Below are 21,744 nucleotides of genomic sequence, written 5' to 3'. Positions count from 1 at the left end.
AGGAGATGGATCAGCAGCTCCTCCTGGTGCAGAGAAGTGGGGTGCAGAGGGGCGCCTGTGGAGATAACAGGCCTGAGTTATCTAGCAGGACAGGGAGACCAGAGAAGGGACTGGCACTGGACTGGCATCAGTCCTAGTGTGGGGCAGAAGGTGTGACGAGAGCAAAGGGCATGGTGAATGTTCATTATTGTGAGAGCTCAGTCCCCTGTGGCCCAGAAAAGGACCTCCTGCCTCCCAGGGTCCTAGGCCCGAGTTTTCTCCTGGAGCCACTGATCCGAACAGCTGGACTCAGAGACCCATTTGAGAAGCTGGTGAAATATAAGGACAGTTGACTTAGAAGGCTGTTCATCACACAAGTGTTGCACATCAGAAGGTTCCTAAATCCCTTGGGATTTGTCCACGGACTCGAGGTGAAGGAACACTGGCCCAGGGTTAAGAGGGATGCATGCTCTGCAACTTGAGCTAGACACATGATGGGTGAAACCAACCCCAGCTGCACTAGTGAAACTCAAAAGTCAGTCACCAGATCCACCCATTGGATGGCACAGGGCAGAAACCTGACCAGGAAGCTGGGCTCATTGTAACCAGCAAGGACACTGCCCATAGTATACAGCATCCTCTGGCTTCCATTCAGCCAATGTCAGCCCAGGGAGATGGTGATGTAGCCATGAGCATGCTGACTCATGCCAGGATTTGGATATAAACTGTGACTACAGCATAGAGGGCACAGAACTCACATGTATTGGTTGTTTATTAACTATAAGCATGTTTCTGTGCTCAGTGGTTTATATCACATATTTTCACTTACTAATTTTCCAGATGTGGACTTTGAGGTTTTAGGCAGTTAAGTAACTTGTCAGGGCTGCTCAGCTAGTAAACAAGACAGCCAAGGGTTGTATCCTATCCATTTGACCATTGTAAACTCAAACCTTACACTAGCTTGCAAATGAAGAGTGATTGAAAGGTCAAAAATTCATATTTGGAGCCAAGATGTGAGTGGGGAATAGAGTGCCACAATGGGCAACCAAGAAGTAGAGAGCTGCCAGAACTGGAATTGAGGCCCAGAGTCAAGCAGCAGTCCAGTTTCATTGACAGTACGAGGCATCTCCCTGGCTTGGAGGGTGGTGGGGACAGGATATGGGTTGGTCTGAGCTGGGGCCTGGGCAGTCATGCGATGCCCTCTGTAGGTACAGGGCTTGAATCCATGCTTGGTCAGGCATTTCTGAGCTGGGATGTTACCTCTTTGGAGCTCTTGCATTTTCTTCTTAGAGAAAGGGCTGAGGATAAGGATCAGAATGAAGGAGGAGGAGTTGCACTCCAAGACAGAGTTTGCTGTTCCAGGTCCAGGCAGGCTAAAGCGCTGGGAGGGTGGGGCCTGCTCCCCTCCACCAGTGCATCCTTCGTGTCCTGGGAAGCCCCGGGTATGCTGCAGATGGCTAACACATGCTTGTGAATGAACGCTGGATGCCAAGGTCAACTCGGCCCTCCACAGTTTCCTTGATAATATCTAAGGATGCTTTTTCAGAGAGCTCCCCAAAGCCCATAAATTCTGAACTAGACCGTTTTTAGTCAGTGTGGACTCTGAAAAAGCCCATTCTCCTTCAAGCCAAAGAAACAACTGGGGCATCTGTGCCTCTCTGCAGGGGCAGAGGAGTCTCTGCCAGATGTGTGGGAGGAGAAAGTTCTGAGCCAACGTGTGACACCACACACGGTCTCCTTTGCCAGAGGACTGAACTTGCCTGGAGATCCACGGCCTCTCTACAGATCACAGAAGCAGCAAGAATCTTCTCTGTGCAGTACAGATTGCAACGAGTTTTGGAATCCATGGAACCTCATAGCTGTGTGTGTGTGTGTGTGTGTGTGTGTGTACATGTGTTTATTAGAGATAAATAAAATAAGGAAGGGGGAAGACTTGGAGACTTCTTCAAGGTCTTCTAACTAGTAAGAAGTAGACGAGGCCCTAAACCCAGATCTTCTTACTCTTCCTACAAGGGTGATTAAGTATGACTCTGAGGTTAAGAAGTTCAAGAAATGGTCATAAACTTGGGTTCCTCCAAATGACAGCGGTGACAATGAGGAGCTAAATAGTAATGTGACATTTGCCTCTTAAAAAGATTCTGGAGAAGTTCTCCCATCTTTCCTATGTGGGTGACGCTTCCACAGTCCTTTCCTGTAGGGAGCATAGTACCTGGGCCACCATCTTTGCTGAATAGTTTACTAAGATGAGATATGCAGGGAGTATACAGGTGAATCTCTGTGCTCAAAATCCCTCACTGTCCAGAACTAGTGGCAGAGGTGGAGATCAGTGAGTAAATAATTACTGAATCATTGCTTCTGGCCAGCATAGGGATTTGTATAGATGTATTTTACTGCTGCTTCCCCCAGATGTGCATAAAACAAGAAACTAGATCAGAAGCAGAGCAGGCAGAACTTGAACAAGGTATTGAATTTGGGATATTGTAACTTAATCCGCTATACCAAACACCCACTCCTAAAAACAGTTTAATCAAAATGTTTGAGAAACATAGGCAAAGCAGAACTAGAAAGCCCAGGGGAAGAGAAACCTGTGAAGGGGGCTTCCAGCCTGGGGGTACCAGCCTGAGGGTACCAGCCTGGGGGTACCAGCCTGAGGGTACCAGCCTGGGGCTTCCAGCCTGGGGGTACCAGCCTGAGGGTACCAGCCTGGGGGTACCAGCCTGGGGGTACCAGCCTAGGAGTACCAGCCTGGGGGTACCAGCCTGGGGGTACCAGCCTGGGGGTACTTGCTGGCTCACCAGGGGAGAAGGTGGAGACTGCAGGTTCAGGGTGTTCTCACTGGGCAGAAAGGAGCCCTTTAGCATGCAGGCTCCCGAGGAAGCTGTAATTTGAGGGGAAGGCATCTAGAGAAGGAAGAGATGAATGGAGGGACGCCCCACAGAAGTTTGCTTTGGTATTCTCCATGGTCTTTGGGTTGGGCAGTGGACCAGAGAAAGACATTAGTGCGAACACTAGAAAAATTCAAACTCTGTAAGTAGATTAGCTGGCAGGGTTCTACCAATGTAACCTCTTTATGATGTGGTAACAAAGAGGTTAACATGAAACCAGGTGCTGCAAGGAAAATAATCCTATCAATGAAGAAATCTATGCTCCAATACAAAGAGACAAACATCAGGGAAACAGGGATGAAAAGGAGGATGAGGCAAATGAGAGGTGATCCTGTTTGTGTTTGGTTGACCCTCTTTTCAAAATTGGGACAGTAAGTTCTTCAGGCTGAAGAGCGAGGAAGCCAGATGCTAACTCAGAGCTGGAGGGCAGAATGAAGAGCACGAGAGAAGGCAAATGTGTGGGAGACGCTGAAAGGCTACACGGCACCCCTACTGAATTTATTTATGGGGCAACTATTTAAGCAAAACTAAAACTATTACTGTGTGAATTACTGTGTGCCTAAAAGTAAAAGACAATAGTACCATAGAGAAAGATGTTGCATCAATGGATTTATACAGTTATAAGATTTAAAAAAAAAATTTTTTTTTTATTGGAAAGACAGATGTACACAGAGGAGGAGAGACAGAAAGGAAGATTTTTCGTCCGATGATTCACTCCTCAAATAGCCACAACGTCCGGGGCTGCGCTGATCTGAAGCCAGGAGCCAGGAACTTCTTTCCGGGTCTCCCACACAGGTGCAGGGTCCCAAGGCTTTGGGCCGTCCTCTACTGCTTTCCCAGGCCACAAGCAGAGAGCTGGATGGGAAGTGAAGCTGCTGGGATTAGAACCGGTACCCATGTGGGATTCTGGCGCATTCAAGATGAGGACCTTAACCATTACACTATCACGCCGGGCCCAGTTATAAGATTTTTACAATTTACATGAATGGTACAATTCTAATTAAAGATAAAATATGCATGAGAAATTAAGGATGAATACTATAATCTTTAGAGCATGCATGTGTCTGCTGGCATGTGCACACGTCCGCACACCCCCACAAAGAAGAATACCAACAGTCAGTAGGGTGCTGAAGTGTGGCAGTGTGATTTAAGCTGCTGCCCTAAACTGGCATCCCATACGGCTGCCAGTGCGTGTCCTGCATGGCCTACTTCCTAGCTCCCTGCTGATGCACCTGGAAAAGCAGTGAAAATGGCCCAAGTGTGTGGCCCCTGCCATCGACGTGGGAGACTTGGATGAAGCTCTTGGATTCTGACTGCAGCTGGGCCCAGCTCTAGGTACTGGGGCTACGTGAGGTGTGAACCAGCAGACAGAAAAGACCACTCTCTGTAACTCTCACTTTAAAAATAAATAAATCTTTACGATTCAGTAGGAGGCAAAACAAAACAGAATAGCTTAAAAGAAGACAGAAAACAAGAACCAGCAACCGAACTGATGAAATAAGTAAGACGACAGTGAATGTAGACATGCAGCAATTCTTACACGAAATCTAAGGGGACCTGCCTTTTCTGGGGGCTGGGGCCAGGAGCTCCGTGTGGCCTCACTGGTGTGGCGGGGCTACTGAGCTAGGAGTTACACCACGGCAGGACAGTCCATGCAGGGGGCAGGACTGGAGGACAGTCGGAGGACAGGATGGGACAGGATGGGACAGGATGGAACGGAAGAAATGATGGCTGGTATGTGTGGAAAAATAAGTGGAATTTCTGAATGGAAAAAGGAAGGGAGCTTAGTCAGGCAAAAAGGCAGGGAACATTTGAGAGTGACAAGTGGGTGGGAAACAGAATGGGAGAGCTCTGTTGGGGCTTGTTGTCAGGCCACAGGAGCTCAGGGAGTCTGAAATCCCTTAGGGAAGTCTGGGAGTTGGAGGGACTTTCAGCCTCCCCTCTGCATCCCTGACTCAGCCCTTGTTCTTATCCTTATCTAGCTTTCAATTTTTAATTGACACGTACAAATTATACATATGAGGCTATTCAAAAGGTAAAAATGAAATTAAAAATTCTTTTTCTCTGCCTCTGGAAGAAAGATAAATTTAATTTTGTGCAAAATGGTTTTGACATCCATGTATAAATTTTTTTTGTTGCAGTTTTTTCATAATACACATTTTCCACAAACTTTGTGGTAGTCCTCATGTGCATGGATGTCAATTTTTTTCCCCACCAAAGTAAGCTTATTTTTATGTTTTAAGTTTGAAAGAGTTATTTACTTTTATTTGTAAGGCAGATTTACCAGAGAGTGATGGAGTGACAGAGGATTTTTATTTGCTGGTTCACTCTCCAAATGGCTGCAATGGCTAGAGCTGAGCTGACCTGAAGCTAGGAGCCAGGAGTTTTTTCTCTGGGTTCAGGGGCCAAGAGCTTGTGCCATCCTCCTCCTGCTTTCCCAGGCAGAGAGCTGGATTAGAAGTGGTGCAGCTGAGGCATGAACTGGTGCCCATATAGGATGCCAGCATTACAGGGCGGAGGACTAGCCTGCAACACCAATCTAATGATCCCAAACTTATTTTTAAGTTTATTTTAATTAATTTTTATTGAAAGTCACAGTTACAAAGAGGCAGAGATTTCCCACCCACCTGTTCACTCCTCAGATGGCAGTAGTGACCAGCCAGAAGCCAGGAGCCAGGGCTTTAGCCAGGTCTTCCGTGGGCATGGCAGGAACCTACAAACTTTTTCCCAGCCGTTGGCAGGGAGCTAGATGGGAAGTGGAGCAGCCGGGACTCAAACTGGCATCACGTGTGGCAGCTGTACCTGCACAACCCCAGATCCCCAAATTGTCTTTTAATTTGATTTTTCCATAAACTTTGGTGAAGTACTCGTATTTAGGGTACTGTGTGGTGTTTCGATGCCTGTGTACATTGCACAATGTTGAAATCGGGGTAAGCATTATCTCTGCAAACATTTTTCATTTCTTGGTGCTGGAAACTTCAAAAACCCTTTCCTCGGGCTCTCATGGAATAGGTATGTGGGCACTGTCATCATTTAGCAATGCAACAAGACACCTGATTGTCTCCTGGGCCTTTCCCTGTCCCCCTTCCTCCTCCACTTGCCTGCTTCCGGCAGCCACCACTCGATTCAGTCTTTACCAGCTCGACTAGATTCCACAAGTGAGTGAGATCATGGGTATTTGCTTTTCTGTGCCTGACAGACCCCCCCCCCTTTTTTGTTGTTTTTATCTTGTTTGTTTTTAATCGTGATCATGTCTACCCACGCTCCAGACTGCACCACCCTAGCCACTTCCTGGTGGCCTCTTGCTCACAGCTCTCCAATTTTGTTCTGAGCTTCCAGAAGTTTCCAGTCTGGGGAGACCTCATGAACTCCGGAGGATTCGTTGAGGGGTGGGACGGATCAGCAGGAGGCCTTAGAGGAAAAGTTTTATTAACTGTGGAGTCACCCTGGAGTGTGGGTGTGGATGCCACGTGCTGTGTCTTGAAGTGGTTATCCGACACCGTGGTCGTGTCCTCATGGGGGTTACAATCCACTGGAGAGCCACGCCCACACAAGAAAAAAGCTAGTGAATAAAAAAAGAACCCAAGCAGGCCAAGGCAGAAGTTCAATAGATGGCTTTCAGATAGGTACGTGCACGCGTGAATGAATGAACCCAGGGATCCGCCCCAGGACACCCGTGGAGCGTGGTCGTCTCCGGGAAGTGTCCTTGGAGGGGTTCCAGGCGTGGAACCCGACCCCAGGGTCGCCGGGTAGCGCAGGGAGCGTGGACGTGGCTTCCCATCGCCCCCTCGAGCGCAGCATCCAGAGAGGGGCGTCGGGGGAGGAAGCTCGAGGCCGCGGCCCGCCCCGTTGCGTCCCACCCACCGCGTGCCCTCCCCTCCCCTCTGGCTGCGGGAAAAGCGGCCGCGGGCGCCGCTGCTCACTGTGGGGCGGGCAGCGGACAAGATGCGAGCGCGGGCGCAGCGTCGGCCGCTCTGGGCCGCGGTGCTGGCGCTGGGGGCGCTGGCGGGCATCGGCGTCGGAGGTGAGTGAGGATCCATCCGGCCCCAGAGCCGCTCTGCTGCCAGCAATGCGCCCTGGGAGCGGGGGACCCGGAGCGGGCGGGTTCTGCGCGGCTGCGCCTAGAGGGCGCGGCCCGGGCTGGGGCCGTCGGGGATCGGAGCTGGGGACCTTGCCTGCACGGGTCACAGGGTTGAGAGGCCCCGGAGGCCGAGGGCGGACCGTCTGGGATGCCGCAGCTTTCGTCCCAAGGGAGCACTTTCCCCGGGCAGGAGGTGCTCGGCGGGGAGGGCGCGCGGGTTCAGTCCGGGCTGCGCGCGTCGCGGAGCGTCAGGGCGAGGCAAGCCCGCAGGACCCGGGCGGCCAAGGCAAGCTGTGACTTCTGGGTGAGAGTGCACTCACGCGCGTCCCTTAGGTACCCAATAGTTCCTTCTGTCTCTGTCATTTCACTTGTTGGCCTTTGCGGCAGCGTTTTGCAGTAACGTGGTGTGGTGGTGGGGGTCTTTCCAGTGCTCTGGGGGTAGCAGCGGTACTTCTGTGTCAGGCGCAGACCCTGCACAGTGAGCCACCACGAGGGCTGGCGTGGACCCCTGCTGCGCTTGCCTTCGCAGCTACCAGGGCATTCAACATTTGATTTCCTGGATGTGTGTGTGTAGATGGTGGGGCGGAGGGGTAGAGTGAGCCCAGCCCAGGGATGCCGCCCGTTGTCCCTCCGGATGCCTTGCCGATCTTGCGTAATTGGCGGTGGGGGATGAAGGGAATGTGGGCTCTGGCTCCTGCCCCAGGAGGCCGCCTGCTTCTGCAGAGAAGTGCATACCTGTGCTTGGAATGAAGTAAAGCAACTGAGGTCCTGAGAGAGGATTGTGTTTAGAAGGATAAGACTTATTTTAAAGGTGAGTTATTCAGAAATACTTTGATGGCAGCCCTCAAGCCTTTTGTGTAGGAATAAAGGCCCCGCAGGACAGGGAAAGGATATCCTGATGGAGGCGTTGGGGGGCTCCTGTAGTTTTAACGGGAGAGGGTCCTTACAATTGTTGCTGCTGAAGCTTCCCTTGTGAAAGAGACAAGCACAGGTCAGCCCAGAGCAGCTGGTGGGTGTTAGCCCAGAAATAATGAGCTTCCAGCATCCTGCCTGGGAGAGCATCGCCTGGGGCAGGTGTTTCTGGTTGTTGATGCAGAGCTTGGAGTCCAGCACAGCTCAGCTGTCTGCTGCAGGCCGAGGTGCCTGCTGCCACGAACTGAAACACTTCATGGTTTCATGCTTTCATTCAGAACATGTTTCCATGCACAGCTTTGCAAACAATGAGTGTGAGCCTTGTTTTCAGACAAGAAAGTGTGCAGTAGAGCAGGACTGTGCCTGATGTGGCCCTTGGCTGGATGCTGTGCAGATAAAGAGGGTGATAGCTCTGTGCTGTGTCTTCCTCACCTTTCCCACTTTGCAGTGTAGCTTGTGTTGATCTGACTCACTCAGTAGTCAGGACCCCTGGAAGAGCCACAGCACTGGCACAGCCAAGAGCCCTTAAGAACTCTGCTCAAGGAATCATTGTGCTATTGGGGTGATTCCAGGAGCAGTGGTGCTGGGGCAGCCTGACTCACTCTGAGGGCCAGGGATCTCTGGAATCAGGAGAAAGAGGACCCCAGTAAAAGCAGCTTCTGTTATATTTATGTTCCCTATTCTAGTGTGAGTGCAGCGTTATAGGTGTTGTCACATTTCCATGGAGGCATGGGTGGGACAAGTGTAGGAAAGTTGTGTAGGGGCTGCACATGGTGGAGGGTCCACACCAAGAGCTGCAAGGGGGTGGAGGTGGCACAGAGAGGCTGTCCTGGGGTAGGGGAGTCTGGTACAGGGAGAAGAGGTTTGAAGGTAGAACCTGAGTTTTGAGTTTATGTGCAAAGTTTACCTTTTCAGGTTCACCAAAAAAGTGTTGAACTTTGTGGCTTATTCCTGTTTAGGCCATGGAGGGGGAGAGAGAGATAGGTCCATACAGTCGCATTCACTCGTGAAAGTTCAGGTGTTCTAGCTGGGCAGGGGAGGGCGATTAGAATGCAGTGGAGACTATGAGCGCATTGAGGATTTGGACCTCTGTCCTGGGGGCGCTGGAGACTAGGGTCCTCTGGGAGGTGTCTGTTTTTCCCCTTCCAAAAAGGAGCCCCAAGACCCCATCACACTCCTCAAACCTGTGCCAGGGCAAAGAGGAGGCATGACAGAGGGCACCGGGGGACTCCGTGAGCTGGGGCAGGAGGCAACAGTGTGAGCAGGGGGAGCTGGATCTGAGTGTAGAACTTCCTAATAGGGAGTACTCCGCCACAGTGCCCACCGCACTCAGGACCTCTGGTTATCATCTCCTCCCAGCCCCAAGCAGCCTCCTGCCCTGGCTGGCAGGAATAGCTGGGACACATGCCCACAGGAACCACAACCCAGGAACCAGTAGACAGACAGTGAACTTTCCAGATGACAGGGTAGCTTTGGGACTAGACCACTTGGCTTACCACCCTCAAAGCTCCCCCCCACCCCCTGCCATCACCCCTAGCCTTGCCTCCCCGTTCCCAGCCCTGGCCCTTCTGCAGCAGAAAGACAGCTGTGTCTGCTGGAGCTGGGGCCACTCCAGCAGGGGAGTGGGGGTAAGATTGAGAGCAAGGAAGTGAGGTCAGTGAGGGAAACTGCCCATTACTCCCTTGTAAATTGCTGGCCTTTATTGAAATGTGCGATTCTGCTGGGGTTGGCAGGATGGCTCAACTGGCTAATGCTCTACCTGCAAGTGCAGCATCCCAAATGGGTGCCAGTTCTAATCCCGGCAGCTCCACTTCCTGCCAGGCTCCCCCTTGTCTTAGGCCTGAAAATTCCCTGTACAGGCCACCAGTTGTCGCCGTCCCACAGTGACACTAAAATGACGAGGCATACTTTGGTGGGTCTGAGAAAAGCTGGAACCGCAACCGGACCCTTCACTGCCAAAAGTGGCTGCGTTTAAACCCTTCTTTCTGCTGCCCCTGTCCCTGTTGGACTTAGCTTTCCTCCCCGCTTTTCAAGCCCTCTCTCTGCTTTTCCCGTCTGTCTTTCCCTGCCCTATTCTTCTCATTCCAGCCCTCGTTCTCCTCCCCGTCTTTCTCATCGTAGTCTCTCCGTCTTTCTCGTCGTAGTGGTCCGTCTATCCTAGCTTTTACTGGCTACTTTTATGTTGTTCTCCACCAATCACTTCTCCCCGTGGGTCCATTTGGCGCTATGTGATAGGCCAGTAGCAATGACATAATTGCAGTGAGGGCATTAGCCTATCCCTGTGACTTTGTGGGACATCAGGAATAAGCTCCTGGCTTCAGGTTGCCTAAACTCCAAGTGTTATGACCATCTGGGGAGTAAACCAGCGGACTGAAGATCTTTCTGTCTCTCCTCTGCAAATCTGCTTTGCCAATAAAAATAAGCCTGAAAAAAAAAGAGAAATGTGAGACATTAGCAAAAATGATAACATCTGCTCTTTTCTCCATGCACTGTCCCCCAAAATGCTCTTTAAAAAAAAATTAGGAGTGTTGCAGTATAGTAAAAGGTCAGCTTCATCCTTTTCAGCTGCACACTTGTATGACTTTGGACAAATGCACACAGTCAGAAAAGCTATACTATAATAAAGATACAGGGCATTTCTGTGATTCCAGAAAGTTCTCTCCAGGTGCTTTGGAATCAATTCCTGTCCCCATCCCAATGTCCTGGCAAACACTGATCTGTGCTTGAAATCAAGTAGCACATAGTCTTTCAAGTCTGGTTTTGGATTGATCCCTGTTGCGGCCTGTGCCAGGACCTGTAAGAGTCACCTGAGAGCACGGGGCCTCGGAATCTAAAGAGATGAAGGGGGTATGACTCAAGTTCTACAGTCACCGATAAACAGGTCCCATTAAATTCTGTCTCTCTTGGGTGTTGCAACAGGCATCTTGAGAGCAGAGGGGCTAGATCCAGTAAACCCCATAGGGGCCATCCAGCGTTCAATGGCTGTGTTTTCTGTTGGATAGATGCATTGGGGGCCATGGAGAAGCCATTAGATTTCCAAAGTGCTGATTAGTTAAAGACTAAAGAGTATTGGACAAGATTTTGCAGCAAACAATGCTTTCATTCTTCCTGGTCCTAAAAATAATATCTATTTTGTGCCTGCATGTATTGCGTCACAACCCTTGGAGCCATAGGCTGTTAAAATAAGCCTCAGGTGATCCTATTTTTTTTTTTCTTATTTTTGGTTGCATTTCTGAGAAAAAAAAATTCTCTAGAAGTTTTCCATTCTGGTTTACTGCCCTGTTCCCACAAGAAAAGGTTCACTCTCTTCTTGTTACTTAACTTCAGTTAGCGAAGGTGTGGAAATATTCAAAGAATGAGATGGTACAAGGCTCATAAGAAAGTCCAACATTGGAGGGTGAAATTGCTGATCCTCTAATCTTAGTGCCCTGTAGCATCCACTGTGGTGGGTAGTATGTTGTTCTTAGGTATTTTTCCCCTTGCAAATATAATTCGTGTGTGTGTGTGTGTGTGTGAGAGAGAGAGAGAGAGAGAGAGAGAGAGAGAGAGATGCATATGGGAAAAAAATCCTTAATGTGAAAACAACTGTGGACTTGAAGTTAAGAACCCTACATCCAGTTTACAGTTCTTCAGGCCTTCATATCAGCTTGCTTGAACATGTCTTATGGCTGGACCCTCAGTGTGTTGGCATCTCAGGGGTGGCGAAGTGGGCAAAGGCAAACCTGAATGAGAAACCTCTGTTTGCTTCTTGTTTCATCACTAACCCTCCTTCCATGCCAGAATTCCCTTTTGTGGGATAGAGTAGGGAAGAAAGGAAAAAAAGGGAGAGTCTGTTATTATAATCAAGTGTGAAAATTTTGGCACTATGAGAGCCTTCTAGAAGCTTGGCACAAGGCACATTCAGTGGCCACTTTAGAATTCCCTGTGGTCACGCCTGTATCTCTTTGTGAGTGGAATGCTAGGAGATAGAAAACCTTGGTCTGTGGTCCCCACAGCTGGTTTTGAACACCCACTTTAGCCCCATACATGATAGACTCCTTCACGTGAGACATTGTGTGTTTAGCCAAGTCCCAGAGCCAGAGGGATTGTGGAGTCCTCCTTGGGAAGTGTGTGATGTGCCCTGGATGGCTGCTGAAGGCTGTGGAGTCATCTGGACAAAGCTGCTTCTCCCTTTTTTCCCTCTTATGATTATTATTAATTTTTTACATTGACATAAAATGTCATATATGAGAGGTCTTCACAAAGTTCATGCAAAATGCTGATTGCCTTTTTTTTTTTTTAAATTGGATAGGCAAAGAGACACAGAGAGAAATAGACTGCTTCACTCCCTTAGGTGCCCACAGCAGCTGGAGCTGGGTCAGCCAGAGGTGTGACTCAAACCCAGGGCCTGTGGCATGGGGCAGTGGCATCTTACCAGGGTCTTAAGTGGCCAGCTGAATGCCTACCCTTCAGTATCTTTTAATTCTACTTTCCACAGACTTTTGAGAGTACCTTTGAATTAGTGATGCACAGCATGTTTTCAAAGATGTACATGTTATGAAATGCTAAATCAAGCTAAGTAACATGTCTGTTGCCTCACATGCTTACTTGTAGTGAGAACATGTAAAATCTACTTTCTTAGCCACTCTCAAGTAGATGATATGGTGTAAGTGGTACAGTCAGTATCTGTGACTGCAAAGTGTGGCAAGCATCTGCCTTGTCACCCTGCCCTGGCGGTTTGGTCTTGTGTTCCTGTCAAGTTCTGGGACAGCAGGAGGCTTCAGCATTTTGAGGCTAAAGGTGCATTTGCAGAAAACCCTGCAGGCTCTGGGGAGACACCCTCAAATGCCTGCACATGCCGAAAGGGAAGTGTGACAGAGATCCTTCAAAGCAATCTTTAATTTCCTTTTAGCTTCTAAAAAGCAATTCCGCTTGTAAAAAAAAAAAATTGTCAGGCAGCTATCATGTACAAAGTGCAAGTTGTTTGCAGTTCCATTCTTAAAGACAGTTGTTGATAGTCACTTCAGAGTACGTATATGTCCATGTAAATATTTATTCATTATTGTTGTTATTTCTCAAATGAGGTCATTCACAATAGGATCCTTGTCACTTAGTAATATATCCTAGGCATCTGTTTATGTTAGTTTATGGTTTCCCATTGTTTATCCCAACAGCACTAATGGTAGCCAGAAGGCATCCCCTTATTTGGTTATGTCACAGTTGCCTTCACCAGTTTCCTGTGGCAGACATTGAGGTCATTCCCAGTTATCTGCTTATTATCAATAAGACTACAGTAGCTATCCTTATTCATTTATTGTGCACCTTTATGTGCAAATGCTCCTTTTTATTTATTAATTTTTAATGTGGTACATCACAAGTATTCAGATGTTCCTGTACTAAATTTCTTACTGGGTCAAAAGGTGTGTGGCTGTTTTATACTTTCGGAGGTGTTGTTAAATTGCCTCCCAAAAGAAATGGACCAATTGGCATTCTAACCAAGACAAGCTGGTGTGGCAACAGCCAAGGCTTTCTGTCCATATCATGCTGTCCACGAGAGCTGGAGAGAAAGGCCCAGTCCTGGACAGCAGGATGCCACAGAGGTTGCCTCCAGGGTGCCCGTAGTCTGGCCTCAAACCGTGGTTGGTAGGAGTCTGCCTCTTCTGTGTACTGAGTGAGTCAGATGCGGGGGTGATGGTGGTGGCTGGCACTATGCTAGTTTTCCCAAACTCTGAAACTTAGCCCTTGAATCAAATACCAGGCCATTATGAAGTCATGGCTGCTTGTGCTCAGTGTAAAACTCGGATCCTGGGATGCTAAGGCATTCTTGGTTAGTTGCTGGGAAGGATGACTGATGTGGTGAGGGTTCAGCCTGCAAAACTCCAGGGAGCAATTGCACATTTGTGAATAGGAAGGTGACACAGATTCAAAGAGGCACGGGGCCTCGGAATCTAAAGAGATGAAGGGGTCACCGATGAACAGGTCCCATTAAATTCCCGCGGGCCTGTAATGTTTCCCTCACTCATGCACCGTATCCACTGTTTTACTGCTCCTCTCTTACCAAGATTCCAGGGGCTGGGTGTTAATTGTAGACTACAGTCTGAGGGAAGATGGGACCCTCCCTGAGGATGGGCTATATGCAGTTCTCACCATGTGGCTGACTAATTAACCTAGATAGAGATGATGGCCAGAGGTGATCTGGTCTGAGTTATAAGCGCAGGTCCTACTGGTCAGTGAAAGGATATGACCAGTGGTTAGTTAGCACAATTAAACCTTGTCCAAAGGGGATAATCTTGCTCAGAGCCAAAATCTTCCCTGTCCACACACTATTCATCAGCAAGTCCTTGGAATAATAGCTAGGGACTAGCGAGACTTTCGACAAACCCAGGCCACTGCCTCTGCTACCTGAATTATTTTGGTAACTTTCTTTTTTTTATTTATTTTTCTATTGCAAAGGTGGATATACAGAGAGGAGAGACAGAGAGGAAGATCTTCCGTCCGATGATTCACTCCCCAGGCGGCCGCAACGGCTGATACTATGCCGATCTGATCCGAAGCCAGGAGCCTCTTCTGGGTCTCCCACGCGGGTGCAGGTTCCCAAAGCTTTGGGCCGTCCTCGACTGCTTTCCCGGGCCACGGGCAGGGAGCTGGATGGGAAGCAGGGCTGCCGGGATTAGAACCGGTGGCCATATGGGATCCCGGGCGTGCAAGGCGAGGACCTTTAACCACTTGCGCCACCGTGCCGGGCCCTATTTTGGTAACTTTGTAATAGGTCTTTCCCTCCTCATTTCCCCTCTGCCCTCTATTCAACGGCTAGGATAATCTATTTCTGCTTAAATTCCTCCAGTGACTTCCCACTGGGTGGAAAGTGAAATCATGCCCCCTTCCCTGGCTGATGGCTTTCTAGTGCTGGTCCCTGGTTTTTTTCTTTATTTTCTCCTCTCCCTTCTTCTCTTCTGCTGTTTCTTGAACAGGGTGAGGTCCATTCAGCTCTTCTCTCGGTTCTTTCTGGAGTCTCTGTTTCTTGGATCTTCCCGTGGTTTAGATTTTACATCATTTGAACTGCCAGTTCTGGAGAGTCCCTCCACTTTCCCTCCCTCCCTCCCTCCCTCCCTCCCTTCCTTCCTTCCTTTAATCTAACATTGAAATGATTCTACCCCGTGATATAGACTTTGTTATCTTCCTTATGAAAATGCGTAAAAGCAGAGGCTAGGTTTATTTCATCAGTGAGCATCCAGGGCTCAGGGCAGTGCCCAGCACAGGCCAGTGACCTCTTGATAATTGTTGAATAGATGAATGAATGCGTGCTCACACCATGGATATGTATTGGCAGACCAATAGAAAGCGCAGGTAGTCACCGTCCCACCTGATCCAATCGTGCAGAGTATTCCAGGGCACTGTTGCTCAGCAGTCACATCCTATCAGAGAAGAAGGAAATGCAGATCCACTTGGTTTTACTGTCTTTGGGATGGTGCAGCCGGACTCCCCCATAACAACGGGCATTTATTCTCTCTAGGGGCTGGAAATTTGAAGTCTGAAGTTGCAGTGTCAGCAGGGCCACGCTGCATCGGAGGCTCGGCCCCATCCTCCCTCACCTCTTCCCAGCTTCTGGGGAGACTGGCTATTTCTGGTGCTCCTCGCTCCTGGCTGCTCCCCTCCAGTGTCTGCCTCTGTTGCCACATGGCATTGCCTCAGCATGCCCGTCTACATGGTGTTTTCGTCTTCTTATAAGGATACCAGTTATACCAGAGGAGTGCCTACCCTAGTGACCTCATGCTGATTGCGTGTGCAGAGACTGATTCAAACAAGGTCACATTCACAGGTGGTAGGAGATGGGGCTTCAATGTATCTATTTTGGGGGAAAAGAGACTCATAACACGTTTTAATATTGGTAAAAGTAAATTGCACACAAATGCTTTCCAGTGTTAGATACTGTATTTAATGCATTCTTCTTCTTCTTTTTTTTTTTTTAAAGATTTGTTTATTTTTATTGGAAAGTCAGATACACAGAGAGGAGGAGAGACAGAGGGAAAGATCTTTCATCCACTGCTTCGCTTCCCAAGTGGCTGCAATGACTGGAGCTGAGCCTATCTGAAACCTCAAGCCAGGAGCTTCTTCCGGGTCTTCCCTGGGGCTGCAGGGTCCCAAGGCTTTGGACCATCCTCAACTGCTTTCCCAGGCCACAAGCAGGGAACTGGATGGGAAGCAGGGTTATTGGGATGCGAACTGGTGCCCATATGGGATCTCAGCACATGAGAGGTGAGGACTTTAGCTGCTAGGCTATCATGCTGGGCCCTCTGATGCATTCTTAATAAATTAATTTTATATGCAGAAAAAGAGAGTTTCCACATGCTGATTCACTCCCCAGAAAGCTACAACAGCTGTGGCTGAGCCAAGCTGAAGTCAGGAACCAAGAGCTTCATCCAGGTCTCCTGTATTGGTGGCAGGGGCCCAAACACTTGGGCCTTCTTCTGTTTTCCCCAGGTCATTATTAGGAAGGTGGATCAGAAGTGGAGCAAGCAGTTGGGACTTAAACTGGTGCCCACATGAGATGCTGGCATCGCAGGTGGCAGCTTAATTCACTATGCCACAGTCCCGGCTCCCAGATGTACAGACTTTTTAACTCCCAGGCTGAATGCCTGTTTCCTGCTGCACTTTTTAAGATAGCAGTTTACAATCTCTAAACTCAGGAGCTAAGCTTCATCCAGTCTTGGATTTGGTGATAAATGGCAATTTGGATTCCCCTCTGCTTTGGGCACTGCTCACTGGAGCTTTTTTGTTTCGAAGGCAAATATATTTATTACCTTGAACTCTACCTTCATATCTCTTCTTTCCTTCCTTGATTCACTGAGCTTGTGCTATCTTTAAGGAGATAACAAAAACAAAATAAACTTTCTTAGTAACTTGTTGTAGGGAAGCCATTTATACATACACTGAGCAGTTGGCATGAGATGTTTTGTTGTCTGATGACTCACTCAGCCAGGTGACTGCAATGGAAGATCAGGGCCTGGTTGAGTCACCCAGTGTCCCCATGGACCTAATTTGGATTTGACCAGTCAAAGGCCAATAGCAGGACTAGGGACCCAGACTGGCACTGCAGGTAATGCGAGAGATGTACCTGTTGTTTGTGGTCCAGATAGGCCTGCCTGCCCACTGAACACCTTGCACTCTCTGGATTTCCCAAGCCTCATTAGGGTGGCACATCCCTGCAGTATGACATCCCGTCTCATTGGACAACATGTCCTCGAAATAGCCTTTATTGACGCATTATGACTTCCACTGGTTCCAACTCCCATCCTTGTTTCCCTTTTTTTCTCTCCTGTTTTTTCCCCTACCGTCTGTTTTTGTTTTGAGTCTGTGAATCAGACTGCTGTGCCAAACCACAGCTTTCTACTTCTACTTTCCAGGCAGCCTTCTTGGCTGGTCATGTCTATTGTTTCTAATTGGCCTTCTCGGCTATCCCTACTATTTTGAAATGTTATTATTTCTAATTACTCCACTTCAAAAGCAATCTGAGGATTGATCATTTTGCTTTGGCATGACACTTTGAAGGTCCATTTGGCATGGCATCTTCTAAGAAAGCCACAGTGCCCCAGCAAACAGCGTGAATGGAGTCTTTTCTGTGTGGCAGCTGCTGCACTCACAGTTTAATGGGCATTGATGCATTCAGTCTGATGGAAGGAATCCCAGGCCCGGTCTTCCTCGTTTCCCTGCTCTGGCTGACCGGTCAGTAGCAGTCATTCCATTTTCAATGTTGTTCTGGTGAGGATCTACTTCCGCAGGACTCAGGGCCAGCAGGAATCTGAGCAGAAACAAAGGCTGAGAGTTGTTCAAGAAACAGAGGCCCAAGATCCTTCACTCTGTCCAGGAGGGAGCGGCCGCCTTGGAGAGGCATTCATTGAGTCAGCATGGGCCCAGTGTAGACACTCGGGATGAGTCAGCCCCTTCCAACCAAGGCCTTCCAGGGAACTTGCCTTGGTGGCAGGACTTGATTAAGGATGTCATGGTAGGGGGGAGTATCACCACTTCTCAAGAACTCAACCACCTGTGGTTCATTAAAAAGAGGAGATTAGGGGAACTGGGTGATGGTGACTTCCCAGGCGTGGATTCCTCAAGAACAAATCCCAGCAGCTCAGCTCATCCTTTGGGGCCAGGGCCAGCAGTTCTCTGGGAGGGGCCTGCTGTTATTTGTTCTGCATCTGGCAAGGCTTTCTATTGTGGCTACAAATTGAGGACTCATAGGGAAATGCTAATTTGAGAATGAATGGGTGGCTAACTGCAGAGTCTGGGAAAAGTTTTCGAAATTAATTTGACAGTGTCCACATCTCTCATCATTCTCTTTTTCAGCTCTTCCTGCAGACTACTTGTGCTTCTCTTGCCCCCAGTGAACATTCATGGCTTTGCGTTCAGAATGAACCCTCCAGATGCTGACGTCTATGCAATCTTTAAAAAGAAAGAGAAATACCAAAATAGTTCAGGCTGTGTTCCTCACAGAGCATTCTGATCAGGCAATAAAGGTGGCCTGCGTCCACTTCCGTCTGGGAAGAGAGCAATCGTTGAAGCTAAGATTACGGTCCAGCCGCTCTTGCAGGCAGCAGCTTTGGCTTGCAATTGACTTTCCTGGATCTGGCCACATGAACCACCTTCCCTCCTGTACAGAAATTGCATAGCTAGGGACAGCCTTGTATCAGAGGTGACCGTGGAACCAGGGCCATAATTCCCAGCCCTCTGTCATTGCACATGCATACCCAAGTTGTAGCTAAATCGCAATATGGAGCATCAGATAATGCCCTTGACCTTACAGTGTTATCCTATCTGTAGCTGGGAAAGGCCTTTAAAGTAAGATAGACTTAAGGCTCTGAAGAAACCTAGGGTTCCAGGGAGGTCCTTCTATGCATAACCTATTATTTTGGGGAGGACAATGGAAGTTTTACATTGTCTGAAGAAATGTTGCAACCCATTGCATATTTAATTTGAAATACTATGCATGGTTTTAAGGAATAGATTTGGTTACTTCCAAACAAAATTCTCCTGGTTCAATATTTTTCAGTTCACTTAAATACCTCATTAGGGAACATCTCTTTTGGGCAAAGTTGGAGCTGACCTGGGTGGGGCAGTTCAGGCATCTGAGGTCCAGTGGCAGTGTCATTAATAGGGGTACACAAACAATACTAAGGAATGTGGTACTTGGAGAGCTGGAGGCAGAGAGCTGCTGAGATCCTCATGCGACCCCATTCAGCCCCATTTTCAGCAGGGGACTCGGGATCTCAGGCATGTGCTTGTATGTCTACTTTTTTTTCTCATCCCTCTTCCGAAAGGGGTTATTGTTGAAGTGTAATTTCCGGTTAAAGGCATGAGTCCCATACCGATAAGAAACGAACATGTATCACAAAGTTTTATTTGGCTTAATTAGTGAGGAAACCAATAGGATGTTGCAGCCAGTTCCAAAGAGATTGATACTTGATTAGTCAAAGAAATCCTAAAATGCATCTAGCTAGTAGATTCAAAATTAGTTAATGTTCTACAAAGTAATCAACTTTAACCTTTGGAGGTTATTTTTTCTACCAGAATGAAATCCATGTTCAGTATCATTGGATCAGAACCTTATTCTCTTTCTTTTAAAAAAAATACTTATTTGTATTGGAAAGGTAGATTTATGGAGAGAAGCAAAAACAAAAAGAAATTATGTCCACTGATTTATTTCTCAGGTGTCTCCATCAGCCAGAGCTGAGCCAGTCTGAATCCAGGAGCTCCTTCCGGGTCTCCCACATGGGTGCAGGATCCCAAGGCTTTGGGCCATCTTCTACTGCTTTCTTAGGCCAGGGAATGGTGCAGGGAATGGAGTAGCCAGGACATGAACCTGTACCCGTGTGGGATGCCGATTCTACGAGGTGAAGGGCTAGCTTATTGAGCCACTGCACTGGCCCCAGAACTTTATTCTTATCAAGAGCTATTTTCATTATTACTGGTTTTCTGCCAATTAGATACAAGCAATATATCCTAATCAGTAAAAGTTAAAGGTAGTTATCCCTAGAAAACCAGGCAACCCTGGGCCAGTAGGTCATTGTGCTTTCTGTCCCAGTGTTGGGAGGGAGGAATTTCAATCGTACTGCATCAAATAGAGACAGTGCGTCACTCTGTTTTGGGGCTTCTGGAAAAGTACCCCGTGGTCAGGAAGATTGTTCCAAAAATAGATTTGTTGGTATTGTCAGTTGGGGAGCAAGAGGCCAGTCCCTTTAGAAAACTAACTGGAAAGAGGAACTTTTAGGGTGACTGGCTTTAGGGGAGGAATGAACCATCCTCATGCCCTTGCTCCTGCTGAGCGGGGCCTCCCTTCCCGTACCGCAGGAGCATGGGACTCAGCTGAGACTGGCAGCGCAGGCACATCCTCCTGAGCTGGTGACGCAGGAGGATGGTGGTGTTGGTCCGAGCAGATGCCTGTGGTTTGCTTCCTGCCAGGGCTTCTCAGTGCTGTCATGGTCCCCTGATTGTCTCTGTCCTTTGACAGTGTGAGGATTGCTCCCTTGTGAATGACATGGCTAGGAAGAGGGGCACTCGGAATTCAGACACAGGCCTTCCTCCCAGGGCCCAGCCTCCCTGTCCTTCAGCTCTTGCTAACTTTTCTGTATACACCCCAGAGTTACATAAAGATGCCAGAGTATATGTGCTGGGGTGACTGAAAGGATTGCCAAAAGATTGCCTTCCCAGCAGGCCAACAGGATGGCACCTTTGAAGTCGTCCATTGACCCCAGCCCTGCCATGCATAGGCTGTGTTCTTGTTGGTGTAGTAGGGCTTTGGATGCCCTGGCTGGTGGCTGTGAGTAGCTCTAGAAAGGTTGGCGAGAGGACATTATGCTGTTTCTCTGGGCCTCAGATTTCCACCTGCACCGTGTAGGTGTCAAGCCAGTTGCCGCCAAGAGCCTTCCTCTCAGTTACAGTAGACAGTGGGGCACCACCACATCTGGGCCACAGCCTCAGTCTCCTGGGTGCGATCAGGATGATGTTCTCCTTGTACCAGCCACTCTCCTTCCTAACCCATAGACAGGTAAAAGTGCAGGTAAAAGTCTGTGGCAAAGTTAGGGTGGGTCTGTATGCACCTGAGAGCCGTGAACCTGCCTTTGGCCAAGAAGAGAAATTCGGGGCAGCTGGGTCGCTTCATGGGATGAGGGGCTGATGCTCATGTGTCTGTGTTGCAGGGCCCAACATCTGTACCACACGAGGTGTGAGCTCGTGCCAGCAGTGCCTGGCTGTGAGTCCCGTGTGTGCCTGGTGCTCAGATGAGGTAAGAAACAGACACCTGGCCCTGCTGTTTCCCAGACGAGGTGTTTCTGTGCAGGAACATTCCCCTCCAAACACACAGGCCACTTAACCCTTCTGAGCAAGGGTGGACTAATATCTTTCCATTCACAGATGGTGAGCAGCTGCCCGGGGGATGTTGCTGGGAAAGCGGTCTTATCTCCACTGCAGAGCCCCTGACGGGGCCTCTGACCTTCCTGTAACCATTGCACTTCGGCCTCTCTTCTTGCTTTTGGTTGGGGTGGATCACCATAGGGAACTGGGCCTTGCATCTCAAAGAAAGGGGGACTGTCTTACTTGCTACAAGGCAAGCAGAAGCAGAGCCTCGCACAGGTGTTGGGGCATGTTTAATTGGAGGGTCATCTCCTCCTTTCCCTCTGATGATCAGGTGCCATGCTTTGTCTTGTGCTCTCTGTCAACTTACTGCCTTCTCCCAGGTGTCAAGGAGTGAAGGTGTTGGGTCCTGGTGAGGCTAGGCGGGTGACAGGAAAGGGTTGGCTGTGTCTAGGCAGAGGGTTTGTTGTGTCTGGGGCCCTGGGGATCCAGTGTGTCTGAGGGAATGACTGTGTTTGTGGCTGGGACAGGAATCTGGAGCTGGCAGGAGCTGGTTGGGGG

The 21,744-nt window shown here is 48.9% G+C and overlaps 1 protein-coding gene across 2 annotated transcripts in view; it reads left to right on the top strand.

Annotated features, from left to right (window-relative positions):
* Nucleotides 1-6,723: 6,723 nt before the first annotated feature.
* The window catches only part of ITGB3 (integrin subunit beta 3), a 46,624-nt gene continuing 31,603 nt past the window's right edge, over nucleotides 6,724-21,744 (top strand). Inside the window, exons 1-2 of one of the 2 annotated variants that reach the window (XM_040989338.1) lie at nucleotides 6,724-6,888; nucleotides 21,030-21,115. In XM_040989338.1, the coding sequence (XP_040845272.1) occupies nucleotides 6,810-6,888; nucleotides 21,030-21,115 (165 nt within the window). In that variant the 5' untranslated portion in view covers nucleotides 6,724-6,809. Of the gene's footprint in view, nucleotides 6,889-7,704; nucleotides 7,757-21,029; nucleotides 21,116-21,744 lie in introns of those variants that run through there. The other variant, XM_040989339.1, reaches the window with a different exon arrangement.

The sequence above is a fragment of the Ochotona curzoniae genome, unplaced genomic scaffold, assembly GCF_017591425.1.
Source record: "Ochotona curzoniae isolate NIBS_2020 unplaced genomic scaffold, NIBS_Ocur_1.0 contig_520, whole genome shotgun sequence".
In the NCBI taxonomy this organism is placed as follows: Eukaryota; Metazoa; Chordata; class Mammalia; order Lagomorpha; family Ochotonidae; genus Ochotona; species Ochotona curzoniae.
This window is presented reverse-complemented; position numbering and strand designations above follow the sequence as displayed.